This window comes from Takifugu rubripes, chromosome 7 (assembly GCF_901000725.2).
Source record: "Takifugu rubripes chromosome 7, fTakRub1.2, whole genome shotgun sequence".
Classification (NCBI taxonomy): Eukaryota; Metazoa; Chordata; class Actinopteri; order Tetraodontiformes; family Tetraodontidae; genus Takifugu; species Takifugu rubripes.
The window spans coordinates 14692594-14707358 of NC_042291.1; the positions used below are offsets into that span (position 1 = coordinate 14692594).

Sequence of the window (14765 nt, forward strand, 5' to 3'; positions counted from 1 at the left end):
AACAGCAAATGGAAGGCTTCGCACAGACAGGGAGGCAGCGGCGCTTTCTGACTGGTAGACATAAAATGCTTTTATTATTATGGTTATAGAGGCAAAAAAGTCTGAGCAGACATTCTATGGTACTGAGCTATAGCTGTTCTGTTTTTGACGTTTTGTTTTTCAAATGCACATTTTCAGAGGCATCAGGCAAAGGTTACAAGACATGCAAACTAGATAAATAAATCTTTATGTGTACCTTTGCTATAAAGTTAATCACCCACTGGCAATAACGTAGTGCTCCTAGTTTTTTTTCCTTTAAAGAAAAAAAACAAAGGAAAGAGAAAATGTATACGTACAGTATGTAAACAGTCAAAAAAATTGCACTTTCATGGCTTGCCGTAAGAAGCCACGCTACAGAAAGCGAGACGTTAATTTAACACTGGAAAGACTTTCCTGTCACTGATTGTCTGACCAATAACAAGACAAAAACAGACGATGTTCGGTCTGCAAAAAGAAGAGACAAAAAAACCCTAATTCTATCAAAAAATATACAATCATAGTCAGTTTTTCACAAGAAAAGACTGCTGCATTGGTCAGCTGTATAATCAGTGGGGAGATGTTAGTAAAGTGAGCAAAGGTTATCCCAATAGTACTGTACTGTATCGTAATTTCACACGCTACTGCTGACAGAAGGAGAACCGGTCTGTACATGCATATGAAAAGAAGCGCTTATGGTTATTTCCACTGAACAGGTTAGCCAAGTGCTCCTAATATGAGTACAATCTACTATGCAGCTGTACAAAAAGACTCAAATCCTCAATATTCACAACTTAAAAAAACTGCTATAACAAAGGAAGTCTCATTAGCGTCCTTATCGGAGGACATATTGCTTTTTAAACACTGCATGAGCTCGCTTAGGTACGCGCACGAGACGACAGGGCACTTCTACAGAGCACGTGGGCCAGATCAATTCTAGGTTTCATCCCTCTCCTCTCTCTCTCTCTTGCCCCCTTGAAGACATTCTGATTGTCAGTGTTCTGGAGCAGAGAGCAACACATTCTTAAAGGCAGACTGAAGTAAACAAGACACTTTCCCCCCACCGAGCCACCTCCTTTCTCCAGGAAGCAATACTGAAAGGAGTCGACGAAAACATTCCTATAGTAAATATATCTCTCCACCGTGTCCTGATCCGACAGTACCCAGTAGGTTTTTTTTTTTTTTTAGATTTCAAAAATAACTCCTCTCCTGAAACCTCATTAGAAATTCTCTTGCAGCGTTGCCAAAATTCCTATCGCTAGGCCCGCCCCCTCCCCTGCCTATTCAACTGGCACATAGCACACACTGTCTTGGTTAAGCGGAGAAAAACTCTTAATGTCGCCTTGAGAGCTTTTAACTGGTTCATTTCTCCCCGTAACATTCCCCAAAGGTGCAATGTGACTTTGAAAGCTTGATGATTCAATGACGCTTCTTTTTTTTTGACCTACTTCACTCCTCTCGGGCGGTTTGTGAGCTCTTCATCTCAAAAACTCTGGGTACCGTGTTTGTCCTCTTTTAGTCTCTGGACAGCATTCCTACTTTCCTAGTTGGCTTAAGGTGCTGAAGTTAAGAGCAATCAAAATATCTGTGTTTAGAGTGTGTCCACTCGGTTAGAAGTCTTTAGTGTGCTTGTTCATCGAGCACTAGTGCAAATTTATTTCGGCTGGTCTGTTTCTCTCTTTCGTCTGGGACGTCGTATCTGGTCTTCATCCCCTGCTCTTGGACAAAAGATGCGATTCCATTGTTTCATCCTGGTTGTGATGCCCTTCAGGGAGGAGGTTCAACCCACTTCTTTCCCCCATCTACAGATGCTGCGGCTCCCCACCTCTCTTTTCCCTCCGTAGCTCGTTCTTCCTGGCTGCTGTTAGCAGCAGTGCTACGACACGGGTTCCGCTCCATCTGTCCTGTGGTGGGCCTGGTCCCTTTTTGAGAGTGGTTCCCACCTACTCAGAGGAAAGACACTATCAGCAAAACCGAGCAAGCGGAACCCTGAGGCCTTGCAGTTCCTGTATCTGATGAACGACCCACCTGTCCGTTAGCTTATGAGTGCCGCAGGGTCAAAAGTAAATCATTCAGTCGTTTTCTCCGCTGTTCTCTGCTGCAGATCTCTTCCCCTCCTCCTTGTTTTCCTTCCTTCCCCTCCTCCTCTTGCCTGCTCTGGGTTGTGGCGGGCTGTGGTGAACAGGAACGTGCAATTAATCTCAAAAGCAGATATTTCTTGGGTGGGGGGGGGTGGAAAGTTACAAATCTTTGATGAGGGATATTTGTTCACTCACACAGGGGCTGGCAGTGAGAGCGCTGGGCGCTTCCTGACTCTGATGATGGGGGTCAGCGCCCCGTCTCCCCGCCGACTGATCTGCAGGTCAGAGGTCAAGCAGTACTCGACGTTAGTAAAAACACAGCAGGAGATTATGCAAACATGGCATTTTAACAAAGATCTATGTATAAGTGTGCCCCCCCCTTTTCCGATGTGCCCTCAGACGTCGATGGAAACTGTGTGTTTTCACTGCTAATGCGGAAAGATGATGCCTGCTGGGTTCTTGGACACCAGGAGTAGATGACAGAAACGGGGAAACATTTCTGCAGGCTAAAATTCTGCGGTTGGAAAACCACTTATTTTGGGCTGAGTATGATGTGGAAAGACAAGCCAAACATGACAGGATACACACACACACACACACACGCAAAATCTCAGAGATTAGCTATCTTTGTGGGGCCTTTGCACTGACTTCCATTTATTCTGACTTGCAGGGTCCTCGGTACCTCGCCCTCGATTTTCAAGTCTTCCCCCTCAAAAGTCCCAAAAATGGATTTCCAAGTTCCAAGAACAACACACACATGCAAAACACAAGACACAGCCACAGGAAGTCCATACAAGTGTCCAGCACTAATGTTCTAGGCTCATAACGTACAGAGAACTTCCACATACGAGTACGCATACACAAACACCTACAGAAACAAAACTAACACACACACTTGCTTCATGGACCTGACTTGATGTGGCTGCCGTCCCCACTGGATCCATCACAGGACAGATGCTGCGAGTCCGTGTCCTCGGCCTCTGCGTCTCTCTCGCTGTTTATCCTGAGGCGGATCTGTCTGTCTCTGACAAGCTCCCAGTTCCTCACGAGGAACACGCGGTGTTTCACGACGAAGCTCCTGACCCCGGACACACAGGGAGACAGGTAAGGTGTCCGCGGTCGCATCGAGACATTTCTGTGGAGGGGAGCGTCTGCGTACCTCTCGCTGCTTGTCAACAGCTCCATGTTGAGGTGAGGGAACAGGCTGCTGATGTCACGCGAGTTCTCCTTCTGCGGAGCAGAAACAAAAAGGGAGTGGCACCAAGCGCGTTTGAACAGCTATTACGGCCGCGCGCTTTCCTGGAATAGGTTAACCCGAACCACATGCACTCACGGCTATCTGATGAGAGGATTCGGCCCGCTCCTTCAGCCGGCCTGAGAGAAACAGATGCAGCGGAAACAGAGGATTAGTGCACCGACCCACCCGACGGCGCTCAAGATAACGATAAGTCTCAAAACTCACAGTATCGCCGCTTCCTCTTCAGGGGGACGGTCGGCGGCCGATCCAGCTGCAGCAACACAAATTACTGTCACGTTCTGATCACCAGAGATGCTCCAAACGTGCTAACTGTGCTAATGTACCTCATCGTGCTGCCATTGCCACATAACGTCGTAAGGTAATTGGAAATGAATCCGCTTTAGCCTCAGGTACTTCCCTGGAGGGGACAGAAGTTTTTGCTTTCCCATAAACAGTCACACGCTGCAACGCCACACGGCAGTTTCACGAGCACTCACCAACATGCATGGGAGCGGGTAAAAGGCTGTACTCGCGGTCTCCTGGGGTGTAGTCGGTGCTTTCGCTGCTCAACTGTTGGGATTGGGAGGGGGGACTGTAAGAGAAACACGTTAACTACTGATTTTTGGAAGCAGTGACATCACAGCTTGTTGGCAAATTGAACTCACTCTGCCATTTTGTAATCATCAGAGTAAAGACCAGCCACCAGATACTTCTTCCTGGGAGGTCCATCGAGCTTCTCCTCTCTCTGGAAGGCCACTGGTTGGGAAGGTGCCTCGTCGTCCTCCGACGGGCTGTAACATTCAGGGGGCGTGTCCTCATCAGCACTAAAAGTAAAGCAGGAAGAGAGAGAGGTAGAATGACAGTGAGGAAAAAAGAGAAAGAGAGAAAAGGCACTGGTTTAGCACACAGTGCTGAAAACAGCGGGTTAATATCGCCATGGCGAGTGGTTGTGAAGAATTTTCAAGTCAACCAGCTCAGGTCCTCGACTGTAAAGTTATGTGTTTACCTCTGATGATAAGGCGAGTCACCGTGTTTTCTCTTTTTTCTCTTCCTGGCATGTGACTCCAGCTCTGCCGCCTGCCGCGCCACGCTGCCTCCTCGGCTTTTTTCTGGCCCCCGCTCCTCTTGCCTCGCTCCCCCTTCTCTCCCGTCTGCGCGCGAGAGATCAGGTGACACGGGAGGAACTGTAGACGAGTGCTTGGGTGAGGACAGGGCGGAGGGCGGCGGGCGCTTTCGGGGCCGTCCCGGTCTCCTTTTGTTGACCCCTTCCTCGCTATCCGGTGCCGCGCTCCGGTGCTGGTCCCAACCTCTCCAGTCGCCGTGTAAACCTGCGGCCATTGAAATACAGGCAGGTGGGGCGGGGGCGGGGTCAGAGAGGAAACGAGACAGATGTGAAGCCGCGATTTATCCAGCAGGAGGTGTGACGTGAGGCCAGACTGGCCTGAGTCATGCCGGAGAACAGATTAGGTGAGTCACATTTCCTCTGACCAGATCTCTTGTGGAAAACCCATTAATACACACACAGGTTCAAAACCATCAACGGGAAACAAGCACTGATCACTGCGTGCTTTTTAGACGCAGAATACGCACAAATCTACTGCCTTTAACACACAACGTCCCGTGGAAACCTGCAGTGCTTCAGGATGCACACGTTTCACCACGCACCGTTTGTTTTGCCCCTGCTCTGACCTCATCTTTCATCTCATCCATCACTCCTCAGCTCATCTATCCTTTTGTTCCATTTTTCCACAGTCTCAGACGAGGCTGGCTGTTCTTTCCTTGGTGAATTTTTCCAAGTCAAACAGATCCCCAGGGTCAGCGGTGAGGGATAGGCCGTGCTTTAAATAGCCAATCTGGTGGTTTACTAATGACGGCGTTCAGCAAGTAGCCCCGACAAAAGCGTGCAGCCTTAACGTACGTAACGAAGGAGTTTCTGGAAGAGTGGGATCAAGGTGCCCCGCTTTAACAGCGCTTCTAAAATAATCACTTTATCTGGTGAGTGCTTTGCACACCTTACTGGGTGACAAGTCGTTAGACGCATTTTCTTCACAGCAGCTGGAGTCAGAAATGATCTATTATAAGAATGGAGTCTGATTTCCTCCCTGCAGATTTGTGCAGAACTGTGGCTCAACAACACAGGCAAAAAGAAAAGAAAGGGGATTGGGTAAATTACTGATGCCACAGTCTTTCCCCCCTCACAAATAAAAACATTTCTCACACCGTTGGAGTAAAGACTTCACATAAAAGAAATTACTCAGTAATTTGATGGGACAAATTGTTGCATTTTCCATATTTCAATGATATTTGCAGCTGACAGATTCCACCTATCATTTAAACTGCCATCTGTGGTAAGAAATGACATTTTTCCAGTGCAGCTGCACTATAAAACCTTCACTGAACCAGGCAACTTTTTATCAATGGAGACTTTCCAGTCAGTGAAATGCAAATTAGCTATAATTTCCTCACCCTGAGGTCCTGTGAAGTTCACATGCACATATGAATAGTTTTATAGATGGAATGATGGAAACCCCACCTGCTTCTCTCCTCTCTGTCCACGCTGACTCGTCGCTCCTCCAGGTCCTTTCTGCGTCTCTGCTCCTCAAACCCCTCCCTCTTTCTGCCATGGCCGCAGACGTGAACAGGTTGGTGTGTGGCGAAAACTGTGGCGTCTTATACGGGGGGGAGTCTTCGTCCTCGGCCTCGTCCTCCCCGTCGGACGCAGCCACCTGATCAGTACGCTGTTCTCCGCTGAGGCTTCTGCTGGGGTTTATGTTTCCGAAGCTCGTCGCACTCAGGCCTCCAAACTTTGCCCAGTTCTGGCCCAGGCCACTCCAGCCTCCCCCAAATGAGGAGAGATGAGAGGAGCCCAGCCCCAGTGAGGTGAGAGCTGTGTGTTTGTACCTCTCTGCTGACAGGGAAGGAGGTGTTGTGACTGCAGAAGCAGCATGGGACAGCAAATTATTTCCCTTCTCACATAACCATGGCGACTCCCTGGACAGCACACTCCCTATTCCTCTTGCAGCTTTTCTTCCAGCCTCGCCTCGGCCCAGAATGAACCCTGTCCCCTGACTTGAGCCCGGTTTCTCGATCCCATCTTCCTCCTCGTCTTCGTGCAACTCCTCGTCGTCCTCCACATCTCTCTCGCAGAGCCTGTTTCGGTGTTTATGCTTGTGTTTGTGTTCATTCCTCCCGCACCCACAGGACAGGCTAGACGTGAACCCTGAACCCCGCCTCTGGAATCTGGCAGGGTTCAGAAGGAAATGAGCATGGTGAGTCTGATGGGGGGCGAACTGGTGTGGAGAGGGAAGGGGGTATGAGTTGGGAAGGTGGTGGTAAAGGGATGGGGGATAGCTGTTGTAAAAGGCCATATTCTCAAGAGTGTCCGGGAACTTTGATGGGCAACCACACTGTCTGCGCTCCGGCTTCCTGTTACAAAGCAAGGGCTGACAGGGGTAGAAAGGCTGGGGCGGAAAGGGGGGATTAGCGGAGTATGATGAAGGGTGAGGGGAGTAGAAGCCATTGAGATTTATCCTGAAGATGTTAGAGCAGAGGGAATGAGGGGAGTGGTGGCGCCTTCCGGCTGAAGAAGTCCCATTTCCATCAAAACCCTGTCCTAGTCCAGCCTTTGCCCAGCCTCGCCGTCCAATGTGGACCTCACTAAACTGGCCAATCAGATCCTCCAGTTCAGCCAAGAACTCTGGATCTTGCATGTGCAGCTGCTGATGCTTCTTCTTGTGTTTATTTTTCTGCCTCTTCAGCGCATTATTCTCAAGGCAGGAGTAACAATCCGAATGGACGCATTTGTTGTGTCCCGGGCAGGAGCACGAGCACAAGCAAGCGCAGGAGGCGGGGCAGTTATAATCCCTCCGCCTGTGTCTATGCCTGTCCCTGTGACGCACCACCGTCGCAGATTTGCTGATGGGGTTTTTGTGCCTGGCAACGTTGGCGATGGGTGAAGAGATGGGAGAAGGACGCTCCCCGAGTGAGGAGCGTTGCCTCGCACCCCCCAGGATCAGTCCCGGACCCTGACCTAATCTCGGCATGCCTCGAACACCCCTTATTTCTCCTCGCTCAGAAACACTGTTGTTATCCGTTCCGATGCCACTATCGCTGGGCAGCGTCTCGTCGCTGTGTGATTCGCTCCTGGGGGAGGGGGTGGTGTCCTTTAAGTGGCCAGGGGAGCCAGGTGTGGGGTGAAGTAGAGGCATGAGACACGAGAGCTTACATGAGGACTGGTGAAAGGGGAAGTGATGCCTTCCCTGGCACGGACAGCTCTTTTTGACAAAGGAAGAAAGGGATGACGAGGAGGGAGGCCGGGGGGAGGTACAGGAAGATGATGGCGAAGGGAGGGAGAAGGGGTGGGAAAAAAGGAAGGAGGACATGGGTTCCGTAAGGCTGCCTTCACTATAAGGGCTATGGGCACCACTGGAGTGGGTGAGAGAAGGGGAGGGAAACGGGTGAGAGGCAGAATGCTGGGGTTGGCTTAAGAAAAGAGACGTTTCTGAGGGACTGCTAAACAGGGAAGACTGACTGGAGTTCTGGGAACTGGTTTGAGCTGTTGAGGCTGCTTGAATTTTTGGTTTGCGTCCTCGTCTCTTGCCCATATAGATGGTCCCCCTCTTGCTCACATTAATCTGTGGTCCCAACTTACATCCAAACGACGAGGACAGAGCTGATAGCGAGTGAATTGTTGAAGAGTCTATGGCTTTACACCTGCTCAGAGAGCTCTCACTATCTGCTCCCTCGCCCCTCTTCCCCTCCTGACCCACAAACTCAGACAACTTGGCCTTTTGAAGTCTCCTCTTCTTCCTTTTCTTCATTTCGTTTATCAGCCTTCTGATCTTTAGCTGCCTGTCCCTCTTCTCAGGAGGACGAAGGTCTTTTCTTCGGTTTGCATGATCAATGCAATTCAGTGCATTTTCAACCTGCTCTTCGGCGATGGGTCGTTTGGGAGGACGGCCTCGCTTCTTGGGGCTGGCCTTGGGAAGACCGGGGCGCTGTAATACTGAGCTCAGCTTCTGCACAGATGTCTGAATTCCATCACATCCTAGCAGAGGTACGGCCGGGTAAGAATTTAGGGAAGGTCTAGCTGGAGCTTCATCAAAGCTCAAGCTGTGGGATTTAGGGCGGCCTCTTTTTCGGACAGGCGATGCGGGGCATTGGGAAGACGGGGGTTTGGAGTCTAATGTGAAGTGACTCTGTTTTGGAGATGGAGGTTTAGACACGGAAGAGAGAGGGGGGGATCTGTTGGTAAGGGAACTGGAGGGAGGATGGTGTAACTCTTGTGTCTGTTGAAGAGTGGCCTTATCAGGAAGGGAAGTCTTGAGACTCTGCGAGAAACCTAATATAGGATTATGTTGGGAATCTAATGGGGCTCCCTGATTCTCCGCCCTCTGGGCCCGTTGCACAAGCTTGGTCCAGCTGGGTCGTCTTGCTTTGCGCTTCTTGAGTGGCCGGCTGTCTTGTTCTTGGAGAGGACCAGGTGGAGAAACAGGGGCACGAGCAGGGGGAGCAGAAATAGAAGGAGGGGCAGATGAGATGTGGCTTGAGAGAACCGCTAAATGTTTAGGAAGATCTTGTTCTTTTGATTTATAGTTGTCATCTGTTGCCGGCTCAGACTGCTTCACCGGTTTACATCGGTCCTCCGCCTTGTCCGTCTCAGGTGGTCTGGCTGGATTCGCTGCTTTTGAGGTTTTGTCTAGTTTGCAGTTCACAACTGTTTCACAACTTTTTGCAAGATTAGCTTCTGTTTTGTCCCTGTCTGGCGGAAATTTGTCGTTCCTTTTGTCACATTTCCCTCTTTCACTCTTGAGCTCATCCCACCAAGCATTTTTGGCCTTGTGTCTTGCCTCCTTTTCTTTATTGCGCTTCGATTGTCCGTCCTTTTTCTTCTTCTTTTTCTTCACCCCTTCCTCTTTTCTGAGGCCACTCATCGCTCTTTCCCTTTCCAATCGGTGCCGTTTGATTTTCTTCTCTTTTTTGGCCGTCTTGTCTCTTTCTTTCGTTTTCCCCTCTTTCCCTTCTTTCCTCTCTTGTGAGGAATGCAGAGAGGGATCCAGAATGCGAGACTCAGGTGAGGAGGGCTCAACGGCGGAAGTCAACGGCTGTTTCGATGTGAAGGTTTCAGGTGAGGGAGGGCAAGGATGGTCTGGTGTTTTCTTACTGGACGAGCTAAGTTCTTTCTGAGAGCTGGTGGAGTCTGAGGGTCTTGAAGATTCCACAGAAGACTCATTAGACAAATTGCTCTGTTTTCCACATTTGGGTTTTGACGAGGTGCTGTTAACGGAGCCTTTCCCGTTAGACAGTCCCTTCTGCTTTGTTGCGTGCACCAAACCATTATGCTTTTTACAGGTATTTCCTTCGTTCCTCGGTTCCAAGCCCGAAACATCTGACATGCACGCTGTGTTTGAAACCCTCTGCTCTGGTGCCAGCGAACTGGATTTGTGTCCTGCAGGGTCAGGCTGGCCATTGACGCTCTGGAGCTTCTCTTTCTTCACTCTGCCAATCGAAGTCCCCTCTGACTTCTCATCCAGCTTGAGAGGAACCTGAGGAATGAGAAGATGGGATCTCGGAATTAATCAACATGAATGGCGCCCGTTCACTATCGACAGCGATGAAGGACAAAGCAAAATAGATCATAATTGCTTTTTTTGTTTTTGCCCAACGATAAAAAGATCCAGGACAAAATGGCTCAATCGAGCAGAGAAAAGAGGGCACGCTGAGGGGGGGGGGGGAAGGAGAGAGAGTGAGGTGATGGAAAGAGGAATGGTGTTGGCACAGAAAAGAGGAATACAAAGGCAGAGAAATGGAGAGGAAGAGAGCAAGAAGGGGACGCAAAAGGGGGGGAGAAAGATAAATGAGAGCAGGTAGAGAAAAGAGGGGACATAAAAATAGACGAGGGGGCAGATATAGAGAGCCGGGCAGAGACAGGCCTGTGCTATTGGTAGCTATAAATTGCCCCTAATACAAATGAGAAGGCTTGACATTTTGTGCTTGTCCTGTAATTTTGGTATGCTGCAGCCTGTGAGGCATTTGCTCAGCTAAAGCAATAAGCTTCCCCCTGGGTGATTGTCATAGGGACTGGTGGACCAATGTCTGTAATAGCTCCAAGTGGTTGCTGTGCCGTTGTCCTATTTATAGGTCTGTTTATTTAAATGGGCTGCTTAGGTTCCAGTATTGAAACAATAGCTCATTTGACCTTATTACATCTCAGTACAAAGCTAAGTGATTTTTCACCGTAATTCTCTTTAGTAGCTACACACACAAATGCAAAAACAGAAATATACGCAACTGCTTCGTATAAAATAAGCCAAGGTAAATGCTGTGTGACACGAAGAGGAGTGTTTTGATTTGACTTTTCCTCGATTTACCTGTTTAGGTGGTTTGTTCCCTTGATTGGTGACTGCAGAGACTGAGGCCGGGGTGGAAACTGTCGGCGATGCTGGTGATAACGGCCGCGGCTGTGGCAACGAGGATGGCGACGCCGATGACGGCGGTGGGGAAGCGGCGCCCGCAGCTTGTTTGGACGCAGGCTGGGGGGCGTTCAGAGCCGACGACTGATCTCTGCTCGCTTCATCTGGAGTTCTGCTCCGCTGTTCTTGCTCTCCGTCCCCCTTCAGTGGCCCCCGCCCTTGCCTCTGATAGGTCCTGAAGGTGGGCTTGCAGACGTAGCTTTCCAAAATCTTGGGTGGTTTCTTGGTGCGTTTGGTCTGCAGTCCGATCCGGAGTCGTAAATTCCCCTCGGGGCAGCTCGTCTCTCTGCCAGAGATTTGGAGCTGCTGCTGCCCAGCACTTCCACAGCGACCTTCTATCAGAAACTCCAGGACTGTCCCTTTGCTTCCATCTTTCTTTTTTCCCGATTCCTGTTTCTCCTCCTCCTTTCCTCCCACATCTCCATGTTCCCCGTCAACTTTCCGCCTTTTCTCCGCCACTTTATTCTGTTCAGAGTCTTCAGGTGCGGAGGTGGCGTAGAGAGCGGGGCTCGTGCTTGGAGGCTTCCCCCCCTTCACTCTCTGGTCCATCAGAGATGTCAGGGGGGAGAAAGAGGATGCTGTGGAGCTTCCAGGATAGTGCTTTTAAAATGGTCCTGGTGGGGTACGTTGCAAATAGCAGGTGCAGGTCAAAAGATTTCCAAAATAAAATCCTTAAATCGGATTGAGCTCCTTTATCCAGCGAAGCGAGGTCGGTTCCTTTTGGCTTGAACTGAGACGGAATAGACACGAGGCAGACAGAGAGGGAAAGAGAAACAGACAAACAGAGAGATAGAGAGGCTGGTGATTAGTCATTTTGGTGAGCTCATGTGTTAAGCAGCAGCAGTAAGCTACAGAAAATGAGGGGAAGTCCCTTTTCTGGAAGCAGCTGTGGAGAGGTGCTACTCTGCATCCACGGAGATGATCTCATCACACAGAAAACACACGGGGCAATCAGCCATTCCCAGAATGTTCACGCTGCCTGGAAGACGCGTTTACTCACATTCTTCAAAACCAGCTGGGCCTAGTTTTCTGTAAGACCCCCCCCCCCCCCCCCCCCCCCCCCCGTCGTTAATGACTCCGAAGAGTTCCCGACCAGCACTCTTTCCGAATCACTTTATCAATCAAGCAGCTCCTGATTGATTCAAATGCTCAATCCACCCCCCCCTCCGCCCACTGTCACTGCACCTTCTGTTCTCGGTTACTCCCACAAGCACTTTTCCCTCCCACCCTTCCCTCTTCTGTACTTTCTTTTCTCTCTGAAACTCCCCACTTTTTTTTTTGTCTGGCAAAAGGCTTGCATGTGCATTCTCTATCCGCCCCCCCCCCCCCCCCTCCAGACCACACAGTAAAATGGTCAACTCGTACACTCTATCCACTTTAATCAGAACCATATTTCCTCCTCCACTCTGTTCCTCTCCTCCTCTCCAACCTAAATCCTTCCATTCACGGCCTCACCGTCTCCCTCCTCCCCTTTCGGTAGTGGTAACACAAATCCGTAGGAAAGGGTAAAACTTATTTTTGGAAGGAGTGCAAATTCCTCCTCCTCCCATTGCTTCCTCTAAGTCAAGCAAGCTTTTCATTGACCCCATTGTAAATTGACTTTTAAGGTGACTTTTTTGGCAAGTAACACACCCTCAAAAAAAACATCCCCCCTCACCAGAAAAAATAGAGCCAACTTTAACCCTCCCCTCCCTTCTCCCCCCGGACACAGCTCAGCGTCGTTGTTTAACCTGACATACGTGGAGTTAAGCGGCATCTTCTGCTCTGCCGTACGTTCTTGTTTAGGCAAACAGCTTCCAATAAAATCCCGCCGCGTTTCAGGAAAACTCCCTCCTGTCCCTCAACGCACGGAGCTGCCCCCTTAAACCGCCAGCATCTCGGCTAATGTTTTCATTTAGCAGCTCCGTGGGCTATCTCTCCTGCTTCGTGGTTCCTCCACGCCCAAACCCATTCCTCGAATCGTACCGAGCTCAAATCAACATCTGTTCCAGTAACTGCTGTTATGTAACAGCTTTTCAAAGCCTTTCCAAGCCCAAACGTCCTGACAACAGAACAGAGTCCACCGATAGAGGTGAAGGTCTTGAAGGACCTCGTCTTAGACGACCTCGTCTCCAGGGCCCGTTTAACTAAGGCGGCCCCGACACCGAGGATTCCGCGACCAAATCTTTTTGGGTCATGTGACTTTTCCAGTGGCAGATTTTTAAACTCAAACGGCCGTGCTCGTTCCACATCAGTCAAAGTGCACACAAATAGCTTTTTATCCCCCCTTCCACCCCACCCCACCCTTTGGAGCCATACCCCGAAAACACATCTCAAAAAATGCTCCCAATATTAATCCAGGATCCGTTTCCACTGACAGGATGATGGGTGGACCTGACACTGGAGACAGAGGTTCCTCTGCGGCTCCCAGGCATCGATTAAATCAAGATAATGGCCGGCCATACTTCCAACCATCATCGGCTTCCCACGACGCCGTTATTATCCATAGCTAAAGCGCCATGACCGTCGGCCTGTCAGGGGCACAGCAGCGTGGGTGGAAATGGGGGGGCTCCTCTCTTGGCATGAAAAAAAATAAAAAATAAAAAAAACCTCACACACTCTGACACTAGAAGTTTCTCACGTGAGTCGTGCTTCACTTCACACACTCAGGCACACACTTTGGTGGGTGTTAAAAAAAAAAGAGTGTGTTTGTGACACATGTCCAGATGATGGCTGATCCCGTCGGTATTGCGCTTCTGTAGGTACAGTAATAGCAGCGGGGGTGTCACTGCACCGGAGCGACCTATCAACGCCGAACCAAAGACGCCACACGGGCTTCCTTCCCCTTGATGACTTTGCGTCCTTCTCTGAAAATGACTGCCCTCCCATGCTGTCGCACTTACAAATCATACACACATGCACGTGTTGTTGTTGTCGTCGCTCCAGCCTCTCTGGTCAAAGGAAACGTCCTAAACCGCGCACGACTGCAGATCAAAACTCATCGTGGAAGCGGAGAGCTGCCAAGCATCAAAATATTTATAATTTTAAAAAGAAAATGTTCTGCCGGCGGTGTTTGTGTTGTGGATCAGTCCCGAGCCACCCTTTTTTCTCTCTCCCTCTCCCATCTGTCCTCTGCCAGCCCTTCTGCTAGTGTCAGCAACATCGAAATAAGAAAGATCACCATGCATGGAGAAAAAATGCACTCGGCAACAAGGGATAAAATTAGCGCAAAGCGGATGCACAAAATCCTCACTCACCTACCGTGCCGTGAGCTCGCTGATGATGACAGGCCTGCGCACAATCATACCCACTGCCCTGAAAATCTGTAGCGAGACTACGCAGGCTACTTACCCGAGAGCGCGTCCGGGAGCCAACTGCGTTTGGGCAGGAGGTGAAGGTGTTGCTGTCCTCTCCGCTCCGCTTGGCACCGACGGCAATCCACAGCAAATGTACCAACAGTAATCCAGAGTACTCTCGGCACAAGTTGTTGGTCCGATTACGTAACTTCGTCCGGCGGAGGTTAAAACACCCCTAAAAACCGAGTTTGAGCCGGATCGGAGCGCAGAGCCGAGTGTGCGCCAGTCCTAGCGCGGGTGTTTTCATAATCATACAGTCGACACATCTCCTTCGGCTCGTCTACGCAGCTAGGTGGCGGACTGGTTACACTAAATCTAATTTCGCCCACTCCTCTTGGGGAAAGTTAGAGCTCCCGCCAATAATAATGGCTCGGTTTGCCTCCTCGTTTGCATGCGCGCAGTTAACGTGTCGACGAAGGCGGCGGTGTGTGCGCAGTGACAGGATGACAGCGCGGAAGGGGTCGTGGATGTGCGGGAATGCAATTGCGTGGCCATTTTAATGTGGCCAGAGGAGGAGATAAAACGGCGAACACAGCACAGATCTCATTGCGGTTCATAATAGGAGATTGGGGAGGGCTATTTAGACGCTTAATAAAATGGCGACGACTTGACTAAAGTAGGCAGC

General features: G+C 50.0%; 1 protein-coding gene across 6 annotated transcripts; it reads right to left on the minus strand.

Moving 5' to 3' along the window:
- Nucleotides 1-44: 44 nt before the first annotated feature.
- LOC101065064 (histone-lysine N-methyltransferase ASH1L-like) lies at nt 45-14659 on the minus strand. Of its 6 annotated transcripts, none has more exons than XM_029838216.1 (14): nt 14136-14657; nt 10704-11535; nt 5867-9878; nt 4340-4661; nt 3999-4157; nt 3831-3925; nt 3678-3751; nt 3559-3604; nt 3430-3470; nt 3256-3326; nt 3005-3174; nt 2292-2371; nt 2044-2187; nt 45-1961 (listed from the first exon to the last, which is right to left on the minus strand). In XM_029838216.1, exons 2-13 carry the CDS (start codon nt 11352-11354, stop codon nt 2056-2058), a joined length of 5853 nt encoding a protein of 1950 aa, XP_029694076.1. In that variant the 5' UTR covers nt 11355-11535; nt 14136-14657; the 3' UTR covers nt 45-1961; nt 2044-2055. The 6 variants fall into 6 exon arrangements, 3 of the variants coding, with proteins under 3 accessions (XP_029694076.1, XP_011604169.1, XP_011604171.1); XM_011605867.2 differs by having other exon boundaries at nt 45-1958; nt 14136-14656; XR_003888858.1 differs by lacking the exon at nt 45-1961 and having other exon boundaries at nt 2046-2187; nt 3010-3174.
- Between the last annotated feature and the right edge of the window lie 106 nt (nt 14660-14765).

What these genes read in the sequence shown, in the direction of transcription:
- LOC101065064 (XM_029838216.1), bottom strand. Translation starts at nt 11,354, where the DNA reads ATGGACCAGAGAGTGAAGGGGGGGAAGCCTCCAAGCACGAGCCCCGCT. An exon ending in ACCCGCTCCCATGCATGTTG is followed by an intron (nt 3,752 to 3,830) that starts GTGAGTGCTCGT and finishes TGTCCCCTCCAG; the next exon opens with GGAAGTACCTGAGGCTAAAG. An exon ending in GGCAATGGCAGCACGATGAG is followed by an intron (nt 3,605 to 3,677) that starts GTACATTAGCAC and finishes GTGTTGCTGCAG; the next exon opens with CTGGATCGGCCGCCGACCGT.